This window comes from Tachypleus tridentatus, chromosome 3, assembly GCF_004210375.1.
Source record: "Tachypleus tridentatus isolate NWPU-2018 chromosome 3, ASM421037v1, whole genome shotgun sequence".
Taxonomy (NCBI): domain Eukaryota; kingdom Metazoa; phylum Arthropoda; class Merostomata; order Xiphosura; family Limulidae; genus Tachypleus; species Tachypleus tridentatus.
Window position 1 is genome coordinate 43,212,577 of NC_134827.1, and position 18,736 is coordinate 43,231,312.

The window sequence follows — 18,736 nt, forward strand, 5'->3', positions numbered from 1 at the left end:
CTAATTAAAGATTTCCTGTGTTTCACTTTACTACCAATACCTTTTCCTGTTTACCATCTAGTTTTACTTTTATATGATTAATTATTTCACTGTATTACCAATAACTTTACTTATTTACCATCTAGTTTTACTTTTATATGATTAATTATTTCACTGTATTACCAATAACTTTACTTATTTAACATCTAGTTTTACTTTTATATGATTAATTATTTCACTATATTACCAATAACTTTACTTATTTACCACCTAGTTTTACTTTTATATGATTAATTATTTCACTGTATCACCAAAAACTTTACTTATTTACCACCTAGCTTTATATGGTTAATTGTTTCTATTGTTTTAACTTCCCTATATTTCTTAACTGTTATGCCAAAATTAACTATTTTTGTTTATCGCTGCTCTTGTATGCAGACTTTTTCTTTATGCATGCCACAAGCTTTATGCTCCCCACTACTGGGATCAAGTGATTCCAGTGTGTCTGTTACATAAATCATCATGCATTAGCCCTCCACCAATAGAAAAATAGGACACTCATGTGACTCCCTCTATGCACCTCTACCAAACTATCCCCTCTTGTTTGGAAGAGTTTGAGTTCAGATGTGCTCTTTTGTTTTTTGTTGCTGCATGTTGGACTGTTTTTGCAATTGAGTTTTGTTAAACCTTTCTCTGTAATGCATTCCAAAGTTAGTCTTACCACTAACTGACTAGAATTTTTCTCAGGTCTCAGGTATGGTTCACCAAAGGCTGGATTTACCTGCTGTTATATATTGGAAAATTAAATATTACATGGTCCAACCTTTACCCCCAAACTTTGCCAAGTCTCATAGTTAAATTGCTGAGCCTTTGCTGGCTGACAAAATCTTTGGTCATCTCTTTGCACAGTTTGCAGATCATTTCCATTTATAACAGGAGGAGAGTCTCATAGGCTTCATTTGGTCTTCATGAATTTCACATCTCAGATTTGTACTGTTTTATCTCTGTCACCTATTTCATTTCATTAATAGATGAACAATCCTCCCAAATTTTGGTTTTCATCCCTCCCTTGATATTTGGGTTCTTGTCAATACATTGATTGACCTTACCATTACGTGATGAGATTGGCATACCTGTTCTCCCTAGGATTTTGATTATTTCACCTTTTCCTTACATCGTGCTGTCTATTCGGTTTTAGACCAACAACTGTTATGTTAATTGTTACCTATTTCAAGGTATGTCTTTTTCACCTGCCCCATATCCTGCTTACTTCTTACCCTTACAAATTTCTCATGGTTTCCTTGTCATATACTCCTCCCTCTGCAGAAATCCTGTGAGGATTTTTGAAGATACCCTTGCCCTTCTTCACTTTTGCCTGCATCTCATCCTTCGCTCTGGTGCTTCTATGTAGTTTCTCTGTTGTTGGAACTGTATAAGTCATGATGCTGTACTGGTTAAGGTCTGTTTACCCTCAACTTGGAGATTTACATGGCTCCATTTCTGAGATGTAAAATATTTATACTGTTCCAGGTATGACTGAGTCTCACATGACATTGGCCCAACAGTATTACACCAATCAAAATATTGTAGCCCATTTGTTTCCATTTCTTTCTCCACTTCTGGTTTCTCCTGTGACCTATAAGCATCTGTCAGTAGTGCTCTTGCACCAGACATTCAAATATGTTCCCCATTCTTCAAAAGGTTCTTTTTTTTCCTTAGCTTTTTTTTTATTAACGTCTCCAAGAAAACCAGAGTTTAGTGACCAGTAATCAATTTCTCTTGCTTCAACAGCTTCATTTCACTATCCCAGTTCACCATGGAGTCTTTTCTCACACTGAGATGGATGTTTTCTCCTGAGTTGTGGATGAAATCAAGGTATGCCTCCAACAGTTACCTATGTATAATAATATCACCCGAGTCACACCATTATCTTTGATTTGTCCATCCTGGGTTGGTTTAAAATGTTTAAGCTCTTTCCTTCAAACTTCCCTCAACAACTTAAATGTTTTGTCAAATTGCCTTGGCTTTTGCATGGCACCTCCATGCTCAATGACTGAGATTTAATTATTACAGAGAAAACTGGCTCATTCCAGAGAGGAATCAGCCAATCCTACTTGGTAGCTACCTTCTGTGGTGGCTCGAGTGGGTTGGTTGGTCAAAGTCGAGAATTATTTTCTCTTACTCACTTTGTATCTTGTCCATTTCTTGACACAAATATCAGTCAAGCACCGTCTTCTCTTTTATAATTTAGCTCAACAGAACTTTTAGTTCACCATACTCTCTCAGCTCATGAGGTTTTATCACTTTTGAGGATGTGGTCTTTCATAACATCACTGGTTCCTCTCAGTTGTGCCCATATGGAATCCTTTCAGTGGGTGCTTCAAAAACACTGGATCCTTGATTTGGATCTCCTTAACACACACACACATTCTCTATCTTCTTCCATGCAAGATAATCTGCTTTGGTTGCAGGGATGCCACTTCCTTCTCTGTATCCAGGTCTACATCTTTACATGAATGTATATCCTTGGGGATGGAGAGCATAAGTCAATCAGCAGGAAAATTCAACCCATGGGTCTGCAGACAAAACAATTTGCATACTGTTCTCATACCTCTATCCATATTTTTGGCCCAACATCAATTCTTTCTTCACACCCAAAATTATTTGGGAATAATTCCTTTGGATGTTTCTATAGCAATAGCACATATCACCAACCAAGATGGCACCTGGTCCAGAGATGTATGTTTTTCGAACATGGATCTCTTTCTTGACCCTCACACATCACATTTGTCAAATTACATGTAAGGTGTGGGTGATTTCAATCTGGTCACAAATCATTTTTCACATCACAACAGGATGTACCCCACAGAGTGGGCATTATATCCCCTTATTTATAGGGACCTTTACCTTTAGACGATTTTCCACATGTAGATGTCTTTGCTATGATCATCAACATCTAAATGCCTCTGTTTTTGTCACATGTACCTCATCTACTAGCTTTGGCAGTCCATACCTTCAGCCTTGAGGGGTCACATAAATATTGTTATGTGTACCCATCTATACAACTCCTTCATTGGTCGACTACTCTAGTTCAGTCCACATCAGCTCAGTCTTGGGTTTCGAGATTACAAAGAATGTGCTTTCTTCCTGTTCTTTACCTACTTCTCCCTTCCATCTCTGATTACAATGTGTGTGCTTTCTTCCTATTCTTCACTACTTCTCCCTTCTTTCTCTGATTACAATGAGTGTGCTTTCTTCCTGTTCTTTACCTACTTCTCCCTTCCTTCTCTGATTACAATGAATGTACTTTCTTCCTGTTCTTTACCAACTTCTCCCTTCCTTCTATGATAACAACGAGTGTGCTTTCTTCCTTTTCTTTACCTACTTCTCTCTTCCTTCTCTGATTACAATGAGTGTGCTTTCTTCCTGTTTTTTACCTACTTCTCCCTTTTATCTCTGATTACAACGAGTGTGCTTTCTTCCTGTTCTTTACCTACTTCTCTCTTCCTTCTCTGATTACAATGAGTGTACTTTCTTCTGTTCTTTACCTACTTCTCCCTTCCTTCTCTGATTACAATGAGTGTGCTTTCTTCCTGTTCTTTACCTATTTCTCCCTTCCTTCTCTGATTACAATGAGTGTGCTTTCTTCCTGTTCTTTACCTACTTCTCTCTTCCTTCTCTGATTACAATAAGTGTACTTTCTTCCTGTTCTTTACCTACTTCTCTCTTCCTTCTCTGATTACAATAAGTGTACTTTCTTCCTGTTCTTTACCTACTTCTCTCTTCCTTCTCTGATTACAATGAGTGTACTTTCTTCCTGTTCTTTACCCACTTCTCCCTTCCTTGTCTGATTACAATAAGTGTACTTTCTTCCTGTTCTTTACCTACTTCTCCCTTCCTTCTCTGATTACAATGAGTGTGCTTTCTTCCTGTTCTTTACCTATTTCTCCCTTCCTTCTCTGATTACAATGAGTGTGCTTTCTTCCTGTTCTTTACCTACTTCTCTCTTCCTTCTCTGATTACAATAAGTGTACTTTCTTCCTGTTCTTTACCTACTTCTCTCTTCCTTCTCTGATTACAATAAGTGTACTTTCTTCCTGTTCTTTACCTACTTCTCTCTTCCTTCTCTGATTACAATGAGTGTACTTTCTTCCTGTTCTTTACCCACTTCTCCCTTCCTTGTCTGATTACAATGTGTGTGCTTTCTTCCTGTTCTTTACCTACTTCTCCCTTCTTTCTCTGATTACAATGCGTGTACTTTCTTCTGTTCTTTACCCACTTCTCCCTTCCTTGTCTGATTACAATGTGTGTGCTTTCTTTCTGTTCTTTACCAACTTCTCACTTCCTTCTCTGATTACAATGAGTGTACTTTCTTCCTGTTCTTTACCTACTTCTCCCTTTTATCTCTGATTACAACGAGTGTGCTTTCTTCCTGTTCTTTACCCACTTCTCCCTTCCTTGTCTGATTACAATGTGTGTGCTTTCTTTCTGTTCTTTACCAACTTCTCCCTTCTTTCTCTGATTACAATGAGTGTGCTTTCTTCCTGTTCTTTAAATACTTCTCACTTCCTTCTCTGATTACAATGAGTGTGCTTTCTTCCTGTTCTTTAAATACTTCTCTCTTCCTTCTCTGATTACAATGAGTGTACTTTCTTCCTGTTCTTTACCCACTTCTCCCTTCCTTGTCTGATTACAATGTGTGTGCTTTCTTTCTGTTCTTTACCAACTTCTCCCTTCTTTCTCTGATTACAATGAGTGTGCTTTCTTCCTGTTCTTTAAATACTTCTCACTTCCTTCTCTGATTACAATGAGTGTGCTTTCTTCCTGTTCTTTACCTACTTCTCCCTTTTTTCTCTGATTACAACGAGTGTGCTTTCTTCCTGTTCTTTAAATACTTCTCACTTCCTTCTCTGATTACAATGAGTGTGCTTTCTTCCTATTCTTTACCTACTTCTCCCTTATTTCTCTGATTACAATGTGTGTGTTTTTTCCTATTCTTTACCTACTTCTCCTTATTTCTCTGATTACAATGTGTGTGCTTTCTTCCTATTCTTTACCCACTTCTCCCTTATTTCTCTGATTACAATGTGTGTGCTTTCTTCCTATTCTTTACCTACTTCTCCCTTATTTCTCTGATTACAATGTGTGTGCTTTCTTCCTATTCTTTACCCACTTCTCCCTTATTTCTCTGATTACAATGTGTGTGCTTTCTTTCTGTTCTTTTCCTACTTCTCCCTTCCTTCTATGATAACAACGAGTGTGCTTTCTTCCTGTTCTTTACCCACTTCTCCCTTCCTTGTCTGATTACAATGTGTGTGCTTTCTTTCTGTTCTTTACCAACTTCTCCCTTCTTTCTCTGATTACAATGAGTGTGCTTTCTTCCTGTTCTTTAAATACTTCTCACTTCCTTCTCTGATTACAATGAGTGTGCTTTCTTCCTGTTCTTTACCTACTTCTCCCTTTTTTCTCTGATTACAACGAGTGTGCTTTCTTCCTGTTCTTTAAATACTTCTCTCTTCCTTCTCTGATTACAATGAGTGTACTTTCTTCCTGTTCTTTACCCACTTCTCCCTTCCTTGTCTGATTACAATGTGTGTGCTTTCTTTCTGTTCTTTACCAACTTCTCCCTTCTTTCTCTGATTACAATGAGTGTGCTTTCTTCCTGTTCTTTAAATACTTCTCACTTCCTTCTCTGATTACAATGAGTGTGCTTTCTTCCTGTTCTTTACCTACTTCTCCCTTTTTTCTCTGATTACAACGAGTGTGCTTTCTTCCTGTTCTTTAAATACTTCTCACTTCCTTCTCTGATTACAATGAGTGTGCTTTCTTCCTATTCTTTACCTACTTCTCCCTTCTTTCTCTGATTACAATGAGTGTGCTTTCTTCCTGTTCTTTAAATACTTCTCACTTCCTTCTCTGATTACAATGAGTGTGCTTTCTTCCTGTTCTTTACCAACTTCTCCCTTCTTTCTCTGATTACAATGAGTGTGCTTTCTTCCTGTTCTTTAAATACTTCTCACTTCCTTCTCTGATTACAATGAGTGTGCTTTCTTCCTGTTCTTTACCTACTTCTCCCTTTTTTCTCTGATTACAACGAGTGTGCTTTCTTCCTGTTCTTTAAATACTTCTCTCTTCCTTCTCTGATTACAATGAGTGTACTTTCTTCCTGTTCTTTACCCACTTCTCCCTTCCTTGTCTGATTACAATGTGTGTGCTTTCTTTCTGTTCTTTACCAACTTCTCCCTTCTTTCTCTGATTACAATGAGTGTGCTTTCTTCCTGTTCTTTAAATACTTCTCACTTCCTTCTCTGATTACAATGAGTGTGCTTTCTTCCTGTTCTTTACCTACTTCTCCCTTTTTTCTCTGATTACAACGAGTGTGCTTTCTTCCTGTTCTTTAAATACTTCTCACTTCCTTCTCTGATTACAATGAGTGTGCTTTCTTCCTATTCTTTACCTACTTCTCCCTTATTTCTCTGATTACAATGTGTGTGCTTTCTTCCTATTCTTTACCTACTTCTCCCTTATTTCTCTGATTACAATGTGTGTGCTTTCTTCCTATTCTTTACCCACTTCTCCCTTATTTCTCTGATTACAATGTGTGTGCTTTCTTCCTATTCTTTACCTACTTCTCCCTTATTTCTCTGATTACAATGTGTGTGCTTTCTTCTTATTCTTTACCCACTTCTCCCTTATTTCTCTGATTACAATGTGTGTGCTTTGTTTCTGTTCTTTTCCTACTTCTCCCTTATTTCTCTGATTACAATGAGTGTGTTTTCTTCTGTTCTTTACCTACTTCTCCCTTCCTTCTATGATAACAACGAGTGTGCTTTCTTCCTGTTCTTTACCCACTTCTCCCTTCCTTCTCTGATTACAATGAGTGTGCTTTCTTCCTGTTCTTTACCTACTTCTCCCTTATTTCTCTGATTACAATGAGTGTGTTTTCTTCTGTTCTTTACCTACTTCTCCCTTCCTTCTCTGATTACAATGAGTGTGCTTTCTTCCTGTTCTTTACCTACTTCTCCCTTCCTTCTCTGATTACAATGAGTGTGCTCTCTTCCTTCCTTCTCTGATTACAATGAGTGTGCTTTCTTCCTGTTCTTTACCTACTTCTCCCTTCCTTCTCTGATTACAATGAGTGTGCTTTCTTTCTGTTCTTTACCAACTTCTCCCTTCTTTCTCTGATCACAATGAGTGTGCTTTCTTCCTGTTCTTTTCCTACTTCTCTCTTCCTTGTCTGATTACAATGTGTGTGCTTTCTTTCTGTTCTTTACCAACTTCTCCCTTCTTTCTCTGATTACAATGAGTGTGCTTTCTTCCTGTTCTTTACCTACTTCTCCCTTCCTTCTCTGATTACAATGAGTGTGCTTTCTTTCTGTTCTTTACCAACTTCTCCCTTCTTTCTCTGATAACAATGAGTGTGCTTTCTTCCTATTCTTTACCTACTTCTCCCTTCCTTCTCTGATTACAATGAGTGTGCTTTCTTCCTGTTCTTTACCTACTTCTCCCTTCCTTCTTTGACAACCTTAATTATATATCTTATGTTTCCAACCTTCGTATTTTGATTTTTCATGCCTGGTCTTTATCTTGTCTTTGGTAAGAGGTTATTCAGTATCACACATTGAGCCCCTTCCTTGTTAACTAGTTACATCCACCCATCTTTACCGAATGCATAACAAAGCAACTTGAATATATTCCACAGTTGGGGTATTACTTGAAGATTTTCAGCTGTCAAACCTAAAGTGGTGTATATTTCTTAACTGGCTCTTCATAATGATCTTTCACCTACTACCATCACCACTTTGGTTAGCCTTGTGGTTCAAGTTGTCACATCTGATACTTCACTCTTTCACTTTATTGTTATCTTTATTATCAAATGGAGGAGATTCTGCAATCCACCATGTGAATCACTTCCAGTATGTTCCTCTCCTACCATCTCTGACATATTATTGTTTCCTCTCAATCTACAACATGTGACTTTGACACACTGCTCTCTTAGAATTAATACACTTTCATTGATTCACTGTGGTCTTATAATTAAAACACTTCTTTGACACACTGCTCTCTTAGAATTAATACACTTTCATTGATTCACTGTGGTCTTATAATTAAAACACTTCTTTGACACACTGCTCTCTTAGAATTAATACACTTTCATTGATTCACTGTGGTCTTATAATTAAAACACTTCTTTGACACACTGCTCTCTTAGAATTAATACACTTTCATTGATTCACTGTGGTCTTATAATTAAAACACTTCTTTGACACACTGCTCTCTTAGAATTAATACACTTTCATTGATTCACTGTGGTCTTATAATTAAAACACTTCTTTTACACACTGCTCTCTTAGAATTAATACACTTTCATTGATTCACTGTGGTCTTATAATTAAAACACTTCTTTCATACACTGCTGTCTTATAATTAATACACTTTCACTGATTCACTGTGGTCTTATAATTAAAACACTTCTTTGACACACTGCTCTCTTAGAATTAATACACTTTCATTGATTCACTGTGGTCTTATAATTAAAACACTTCTTTGACACACTGCTCTCTTAGAATTAATACACTTTCATTGATTCACTGTGGTCTTATAATTAAAACACTTCTTTGACACACTGCTCTCTTAGAATTAATACACTTTCATTGATTCACTGTGGTCTTATAATTAAAACACTTCTTTCATACACTGCTGACTTACAATTAACCTATGCTTTACAAATAATACACTTTCTTTTATTTGCAGCTGCCTTACAATTAATACACTTTCATTCACTGCTGTGTTACAATTAATACACTTTCATTCACTGCTGTGTTACAATTAATTCACTTTCTTTCATTCACTGCTGTGCTACAATTAATACACTTTCATTCACTTGTATCTTACAATTAATTCACTTTCTTTCATTCACTGCTGTGTTATAATTAATACACTTTCATTCACTTGTATCTTACAATTAATTCACTTTCTTTCATTCACTGCTGTGTTACAATTAATACACTTTCATTCACTTGTATCTTACAATTAATTCACTTTCTTTCATTCACTGCTGTGTTACAATTAATACACTTTCATTCACTTGTATCTTACAATTAATTCACTTTCTTTCATTCACTGCTGTGTTACAATTAATACACTTTCATTCACTTGTATCTTACAATTAATTCACTTTCTTTCATTCACTGCTGTGTTACAATTAATACACTTTCATTCACTGCTGTGTTACAATTAATACACTTTCATTCACTTGTATCTTATAATTAATTCACTTTCTTTCATTCACTGCTGTGTTATAATTAATACACTTTCATTCACTTGTATCTTACAATTAATTCACTTTCTTTCATTCACTGCTGTGTTATAATTAATACACTTTCATTCACTGATATCTTACAACTAATACACTTCTTTCATTCACTGCTGTGTTATAATTAATACACTTTCATTCACCAATATCTTACAACTAATACACTTCTTTCATTCACTGCTGTGTTACAATTAATACACTTTCATTCACTGATATCTTACAACTAATACACTTCTTTCATTCACTGCTGTGTTATAATTAATACACTTTTTACACTTGCATAAAGTTAATATATATATTAAATTGTACTAATAATAGACATTGTTGTAATATCATTCTGTTTTTTTAAGTTATGTTATGAAGTAATTTAAAGGCCAGTCCACATAACACATTAGTTGATGTTTTTCTTCAAGCTTCTATACTTGTCATTTCTAAGATCACAAATGACTGACACACAGAAATACTTCACTGATGGCACTAGGACTAATGTAGAAATAAACTTCTGTGGTTTCCTGGAATATAGACTGAATTATTGAAATATGTGATCTCTAGTACAATAGCTTTTGTGAACTAAATCAAGTGATTCCATACACACTGAGTGTCCCTCTAGCTATCTGATTCTTGTACTTATTACTTATCTTTGTTTTAAACGTTTAACAAAGACTCACACTCATTATGTGATTGCTACCACCAGTATCTCTCTCTAGCCAATAACCAAGTTACAACACTAACAATGTATCTTATAAGTATACAAAGTTATAATGAATTTATTAATTTTAGATACTTACATCTTGAAGTTCTGAAATAATTTGGTTTTTCTGATGTAACAAGTCACTACAAGCGTTATTCAGAATGTGCATTTTCTGCAAAACAAATTGAAAGTTAAAGAAGTGTATCTTAATAAAACCAGGTGAAGTAAAAAAAAACCCAAAGAAATGATAATGCCTTAGTTAGCACTGCTCCAGGGGTATAATTTTATCATATATTATTACTGCAGCATTCAACACAGAAAGATAGTTAATGTTATAATCCACATGGAAGTTGATATCACAGCAATGATAAGCTACATAGGAGGAAATTCCATTAGTGGATCAACTAATACTTCAAAAGCTCTGAGAGCTTCATGAAGTGGGGCGAATTTTATCTAGTAGTCTGTACAGTTCATGTATCTACTTGGATCAGGTAACTAACTCTAACAGTCAACTCAGGTTTATTATACTATTATTATTATACTATTTTTTCAAAGGAAATATAATGTTTTCAAGCAGTTTTCATAGCCACACACTTTATGATTTCTCAGACTTAAATATAAGATAATTATATCATGCTATGATCTACAAGTATTAGAAAACAATAAGCCTAAAATCTGTGACACAAACCAAAAAATGACAGGTTTTTTTTCAGTTAATCTTAATTTGTCTGTATCAATGTCTCATACAACATGCAGAAAACTATCTGTTAGAATATAAAGAGTAGATTTTCAGAAATTATGCATCACTTACAGTACTTACCATATAATATGTGCATATTAGTATATGGAATAGCAGATATCTATAAAGCTAATAAACAAAATAAAATCACAGTGAAAATGCAAAGAAGAGATATAAATTTACTTTATGTAATACTGCTGTGAACAGTAAAAACTACACTGACAAATACCACACCAACATTATTTATAAAATACCATGTGATAACTGCCACGACTTCTATATTGGAGAAACAAGTAGAAAAATGGAAACCAGATTCAAAGAACACAAAAAGTCACCTTCACACGTTTTTGAACACTGCAAATCAAATAAACACAACATAACCATAGAAAACATCCAAATACTATATAGAAAACAAATGCAAAATTAAAGAAGCCTTACTTATACAACAACTCAAGCCCAAAATAAATCAATACAAAGGAACATCTTTATACCTATATTAATAAATATAATCAAACATCTAAGCACACCCTGTACATTCCTACACTCAATTACACAACCACCTTCAAACATGTAGTCAGCTATCAGTCAGTTACCTCTTTCTTTCTTTGTGAACCTAATGATGACTGAAGAAGGTCAAAACATTGTTCGCTCCTATACATAAAAATTTTCTCAACCGAAACCAGCTATTTTTGCATATATATTTTTCTCTGCAAGTGAATTTTCTCGTCATTGCTGAATGAAAGATATATTCACTTATCTGTCACCTGTTGCAAAACTTCTGTTTACATTTTTCTAGATTAAAATTTCTGATAAAAACAATGTCATTTCAGGTCTTTTATGTGCCAGACAGTTTATTGTTGTTTACATAATCATAAACATGTTTATAAACACTGTTTGAATGTTTTATTTATAACTATGCAGTTGCTTAAAGGCTCTGTAACAAACCAAGGGTATCTTGTTTTCATGTCATTTATGTATGTATTAATTTAAAAAGGAAGTTACTGGTTGACAAACCACATCCAAATATAAGGTTCATTTCTCTTAATAAAATCTTATATTTTAGTTCTTCAGTTTGTAAGTTTCCTTTAACATTCAAGTAAAACTCTATTTCTCAGACAAACACATAGTGTATCAAAGATAAAACCTAGTATTTTTTATTTTATATGTGTAGACTAAATTCAAAGTCAAGCTATGTTTGTAAAATAACACCTTTGATAACAACAACTTTATTTTACAAAATGTAAAAACCTTTAAAGAATGAGTAATAGGAACACTATAACACCCTTGTTTTATTTATGGTGAAGCTTCTGATGCTATCGTCACTAACTTTGAGCTGCAGATCATGTAATAATAGGATTGACCATCATGTTCTAATGTTTTCCTCCACAAACTCAGCTAAAGAGGCAAGCATGTTTAACATTTGCTTTCTATTCTGTGGCTTTTGGATGTATGCATTATGGATGCTCGAAGTATTTTTGGATGTATGCATTATGGATGCTCGAAGTATTTTTGGATGTATGCATTATGGATGCTTGAAGTATTTTTGGATGTATGCATTATGGATGCTTGAAGTATTTTTGGATGTATGCATTAAGGATGCTTGAGGTATTTTTCTTGTGGCATAAAATAAAATTAAGAAAAACTTATAATTTTCCTATACTAAAAATTCAAACATTGGTAGACAGCATCATCCTTATATGGTAGACAGCATAATTCCATCCTTATATGGTAGACAGCATATTTCCATTCTTATGAGTGGAGATACACCTCATTGGAGAAACTCTGTGTGTGGAGAAACCAGAGGGTATCTCTCACTCAGGAATGTTCTTTGTGTTCATATCAATAATAATTCCTTGTGAGGAATCCAAAGTAGCATGTGGGGTAACTTCAATTGGACTTCCAATTCAAGAGTACTTTACTGTATTTCTCAGTAGATGTTTACACCAAGCTGTCCTCAGAACATTACTTCTTGAATGATTTAAGAGAACCAGCAATTTCTTCTAATCCATTCTGAAACAAAAAATGGGAAACATCCACCCTAAAAGTTTGTCTGAAGTAGGAAATAATGAAAGTACAGGTGTAGGAGGTGGAGACAGGGCAACCTTCATGATGATACACAAAAGCAAACTGATATGAATCCTTTGGCAAATTGATCATCATGTACCAATTATACATGGAGGGTAAAAATGGCATAAGGGTAAGGGATAAAACATACATATCTGATAAAGAAAATTCAAAAAGCCTGTAGCAGTTCTAAATGAATGCATGAGAAGGCATGGCATATTCAATAGGTGATTCAGGTTCTTGTCGACTTGAAAGGCTCAGCACGCTTGGAAGGAAGTGTGGGAAGGTCTGAAGATAGAGGTTCATCTGAATAATATTCTCCCTGCAAATAACTGTTGATAAATCTACTGCCAGATTACTCACTTCTGAGTCATGTGATATAGTGCTAGTTGCAGTTGTGATCACTGAAGTGGTAACATCAACTTTGGATTTCATAAAAAAAACAAACATAATCAAAATTATAAATAATGCAACTCTTATAAAATGAAAGCAAACTGAAGAACACATCCAAGGACCAGCACTGGTAAATGAGAAGAGATAGTTCAGTAAAGATATACACAGAAAGTCACATATGTTACACGTCATACTAGAGAAGTGATAGTTCAGTAAAGATATACACAGAAAGTCACATATGTTACACATGTCATACTAGAGAAGTGATAGTTCAGTAAAGATATACACAGAAAGTCACATATGTTACACATGTCATACTAGAGAAGTGATAGTTCAGTAAAGATATACACAGAAAGTCACATATGTTACACGTCATACTAGAGAAGTGATAGTTCAGTAAAGATATACACAGAAAGTCACATATGTTACACGTCATACTAGAGAAGAGATAGTTCAGTAAAGATATACACAGAAAGTCACATATGTTACACATGTCATACTAGAGAAGTGATAGTTCAGTAAAGATATACACAGAAAGTCACATATGTTACACGTCATACTAGAGAAGTGATAGTTCAGTAGAGGTATATGGAGGAAGTCACATATGTTACACGTCATACTAGAGAAGTGATAGTTCAGTAAAGATATACACAGAAAGTCACATATGTTACACATGTCATACTAGAGAAGTGATAGTTCAGTAAAGATATACACAGAAAGTCACATATGTTACACATGTCATACTAGAGAAGTGATAGTTCAGTAAAGATATACACAGAAAGTCACATATGTTACACGTCATACTAGAGAAGTGATAGTTCAGTAAAGATATACACAGAAAGTCACATATGTTACACATCATACTAGAGAAGTGATAGTTCAGTAAAGATATACACAGAAAGTCACATATGTTACACGTCATACTAGAGAAGTGATAGTTCAGTAAAGATATACACAGAAAGTCACATATGTTACACGTCATACTAGAGAAGAGATAGTTCAGTAAAGATATACACAGAAAGTCACATATGTTACACATGTCATACTAGAGAAGTGATAGTTCAGTAAAGATATACACAGAAAGTCACATATGTTACACGTCATACTAGAGAAGTGATAGTTCAGTAGAGGTATATGGAGGAAGTCACATATGTTACACGTCATACTAGAGAAGTGATAGTTCAGTAAAGATATACACAGAAAGTCACATATGTTACACGTCATACTAGAGAAGTGATAGTTCAGTAGAGGTATATGGAGGAAGTCACATATGTTACACGTCATACTAGAGAAGAGATAGTTCAGTAAAGATATACACAGAAAGTCACATATGTTACACGTCATACAGAGAAGAGATAGTTCAGTAAAGATATACACAGAAAGTCACATATGTTACACGTCATACTAGAGAAGTGATAGTTCAGTAAAGATATACACAGAAAGTCACATATGTTACACGTCATACTAGAGAAGTGATAGTTCAGTAAAGATATACACAGAAAGTCACATATGTTACACGTCATACTAGAGAAGAGATAGTTCAGTAAAGATATACACAGGAAGTCACATATGTTACACGTCATACTAGAGAAGTGATAGTTCAGTAAAGATATACACAGAAAGTCACATATGTTACACGTCATACTAGAGAAGAGATAGTTCAGTAAAGATATACACAGAAAGTCACATATGTTACACGTCATACAGAGAAGTGATAGTTCAGTAAAGATATACACAGAAAGTCACATATGTTACACGTCATACTAAAGAAGAGATAGTTCAGTAAAGATATACACAGAAAGTCACATATGTTACACGTCATACTAGAGAAGAGATAGTTCAGTAAAGATATACACAAAAAGTCACATATGTTACACGTCATACAGAGAAGTGATAGTTCAGTAAAGATATACACAGAAAGTCACATATGTTACACGTCATACTAGAGAAGAGATAGTTCAGTAAAGATATACACAGAAAGTCACATATGTTACACGTCATACAGAGAAGTGATAGTTCAGTAAAGATATACACAGAAAGTCACATATGTTACACGTCATACTAGAGAAGAGATAGTTCAGTAAAGATATACACAGAAAGTGACATATGTTACACGTCATACTGGAGAAGTGATAGTTCAGTAAAGATATACACAGAAAGTCACATATGTTACACGTCATACTAGAGAAGTGATATTTCAGTAAAGATATACACAGAAAGTCACATATGTTACATGTCATACCAGAGAAGTGATAGTTCAGTAAAGATATACACAGAAAGTCACATATGTTACACGTCATACTAGAGAAGTGATAGTTCAGTAAAAATATACACAGAAAGTCACATATGTTACACGTCATACTAGAGAAGTGATAGTTCAGTAAAGATATACACAGAAAGTCACATATGTTACACGTCATACTAGAGAAGAGATAGTTCAGTAAAGATATACACAGAAAGTCACATATGTTACACGTCATACTAGAGAAGAGATAGTTCAGTAAAGATATACACAGAAAGTCACATATGTTACACGTCATACAGAGAAGTGAAGTTCAGTAAAGATATACACAGAAAGTCACATATGTTACACGTCATACTAGAGAAGAGATAGTTCAGTAAAGATATACACAGAAAGTCACATATGTTACACGTCATACAGAGAAGTGATAGTTCAGTAAAGATATACACAGAAAGTGACATATGTTACACGTCATACTGGAGAAGTGATAGTTCAGTAAAGATATACACAGAAAGTCACATATGTTACACGTCATACTAGAGAAGTGATATTTCAGTAAAGATATACACAGAAAGTCACATATGTTACATGTCATACCAGAGAAGTGATAGTTCAGTAAAGATATACACAGAAAGTCACATATGTTACACGTCATACTAGAGAAGTGATAGTTCAGTAAAAATATACACAGAAAGTCACATATGTTACACGTCATACTAGAGAAGTGATAGTTCAGTAAAGATATACACAGAAAGTCACATATGTTACACGTCATACTAGAGAAGAGATAGTTCAGTAAAGATATACACAGAAAGTCATATATGTTACACGTCATACTAGAGAAGAGATAGTTCAGTAAAGATATACACAGAAAGTCACATATGTTACACATGTCATACTAGAGAAGTGATAGTTCAGTAAAGATATACACAGAAAGTCACATATGTTACACGTCATACTAGAGAAGTGATAGTTCAGTAGAGGTATATGGAGGAAGTCACATATGTTACACGTCATACTAGAGAAGTGATAGTTCAGTAAAGATATACACAGAAAGTCACATATGTTACACGTCATACTAGAGAAGTGATAGTTCAGTAGAGGTATATGGAGGAAGTCACATATGTTACACGTCATACTAGAGAAGAGATAGTTCAGTAAAGATATACACAGAAAGTCACATATGTTACACGTCATACAGAGAAGAGATAGTTCAGTAAAGATATACACAGAAAGTCACATATGTTACACGTCATACTAGAGAAGTGATAGTTCAGTAAAGATATACACAGAAAGTCACATATGTTACACATCATACTAGAGAAGTGATAGTTCAGTAAAGATATACACAGAAAGTCACATATGTTACACGTCATACTAGAGAAGAGATAGTTCAGTAAAGATATACACAGGAAGTCACATATGTTACACGTCATACTAGAGAAGTGATAGTTCAGTAAAGATATACACAGAAAGTCACATATGTTACACGTCATACTAGAGAAGTGATAGTTCAGTAAAGATATACACAGAAAGTCACATATGTTACACGTCATACTAGAGAAGAGATAGTTCAGTAAAGATATACACAGGAAGTCACATATGTTACACGTCATACTAGAGAAGTGATAGTTCAGTAAAGATATACACAGAAAGTCACATATGTTACACGTCATACCAGAGAAGTGATAGTTCAGTAAAGATATACACAGAAAGTCACATATGTTACACGTCATACAGAGAAGTGATAGTTCAGTAAAGATATACACAGAAAGTCACATATGTTACACGTCATACTAGAGAAGAGATAGTTCAGTAAAGATATACACAGAAAGTCACATATGTTACACGTCATACTAGAGAAGAGATAGTTCAGTAAAGATATACACAGAAAGTCACATATGTTACACGTCATACAGAAAAGTGATAGTTCAGTAAAGATATACACAGAAAGTCACATATGTTACACGTCATACTAGAGAAGAGATAGTTCAGTAAAGATATACACAGAAAGTCACATATGTTACACGTCATACAGAGAAGTGATAGTTCAGTAAAGATATACACAGAAAGTCACATATGTTACACGTCATACTAGAGAAGAGATAGTTCAGTAAAGATATACACAGAAAGTGACATATGTTACACGTCATACTGGAGAAGTGATAGTTCAGTAAAGATATACACAGAAAGTCACATATGTTACACGTCATACTAGAGAAGTGATATTTCAGTAAAGATATACACAGAAAGTCACATATGTTACATGTCATACCAGAGAAGTGATAGTTCAGTAAAGATATACACAGAAAGTCACATATGTTACACGTCATACTAGAGAAGTGATAGTTCAGTAAAAATATACACAGAAAGTCACATATGTTACACGTCATACTAGAGAAGTGATAGTTCAGTAAAGATATACACAGAAAGTCACATATGTTACACGTCATACTAGAGAAGTGATAGTTCAGTAAAGATATACACAGAAAGTCACATATGTTACACGTCATACTAGAGAAGAGATAGTTCAGTAAAGATATACACAGGAAGTCACATATGTTACACGTCATACTAGAGAAGTGATAGTTCAGTAAAGATATACACAGAAAGTCACATATGTTACACGTCATACCAGAGAAGTGATAGTTCAGTAAAGATATACACAGAAAGTCACATATGTTACACGTCATACAGAGAAGTGATAGTTCAGTAAAGATATACACAGAAAGTCACATATGTTACACGTCATACTAGAGAAGAGATAGTTCAGTAAAGATATACACAGAAAGTCACATATGTTACACGTCATACCAGAGAAGAGATAGTTCAGTAAAGATATACACAGAAAGTCACATATGTTACACGTCATACAGAGAAGTGATAGTTCAGTAAAGATATACACAGAAAGTCACATATGTTACACGTCATACTAGAGAAGAGATAGTTCAGTAAAGATATACACAGAAAGTCACATATGTTACACGTCATACAGAGAAGTGATAGTTCAGTAAAGATATACACAGAAAGTCACATATGTTACACGTCATACTAGAGAAGAGATAGTTCAGTAAAGATATACACAGAAAGTGACATATGTTACACGTCATACTGGAGAAGTGATAGTTCAGTAAAGATATACACAGAAAGTCACATATGTTACACGTCATACTAGAGAAGTGATATTTCAGTAAAGATATACACAGAAAGTCACATATGTTACATGTCATACCAGAGAAGTGATAGTTCAGTAAAGATATACACAGAAAGTCACATATGTTACACGTCATACTAGAGAAGTGATAGTTCAGT

The 18,736-nt window shown here is 34.6% G+C and overlaps 1 protein-coding gene across 2 annotated transcripts in view; it reads right to left on the reverse strand.

Annotated features, from left to right (window-relative positions):
- LOC143246776 (dynein regulatory complex protein 1) overlaps positions 1 to 18,736 on the reverse strand; it is a 99,942-nt gene that overhangs the window by 37,480 nt on the left and 43,726 nt on the right. For both annotated transcript variants that reach the window (XM_076493920.1, XM_076493921.1), the window contains exon 6: positions 10,084 to 10,158. In XM_076493920.1, the coding sequence (XP_076350035.1) occupies positions 10,084 to 10,158 (75 nt within the window). The remainder of the gene's footprint in view (positions 1 to 10,083; positions 10,159 to 18,736) is intronic.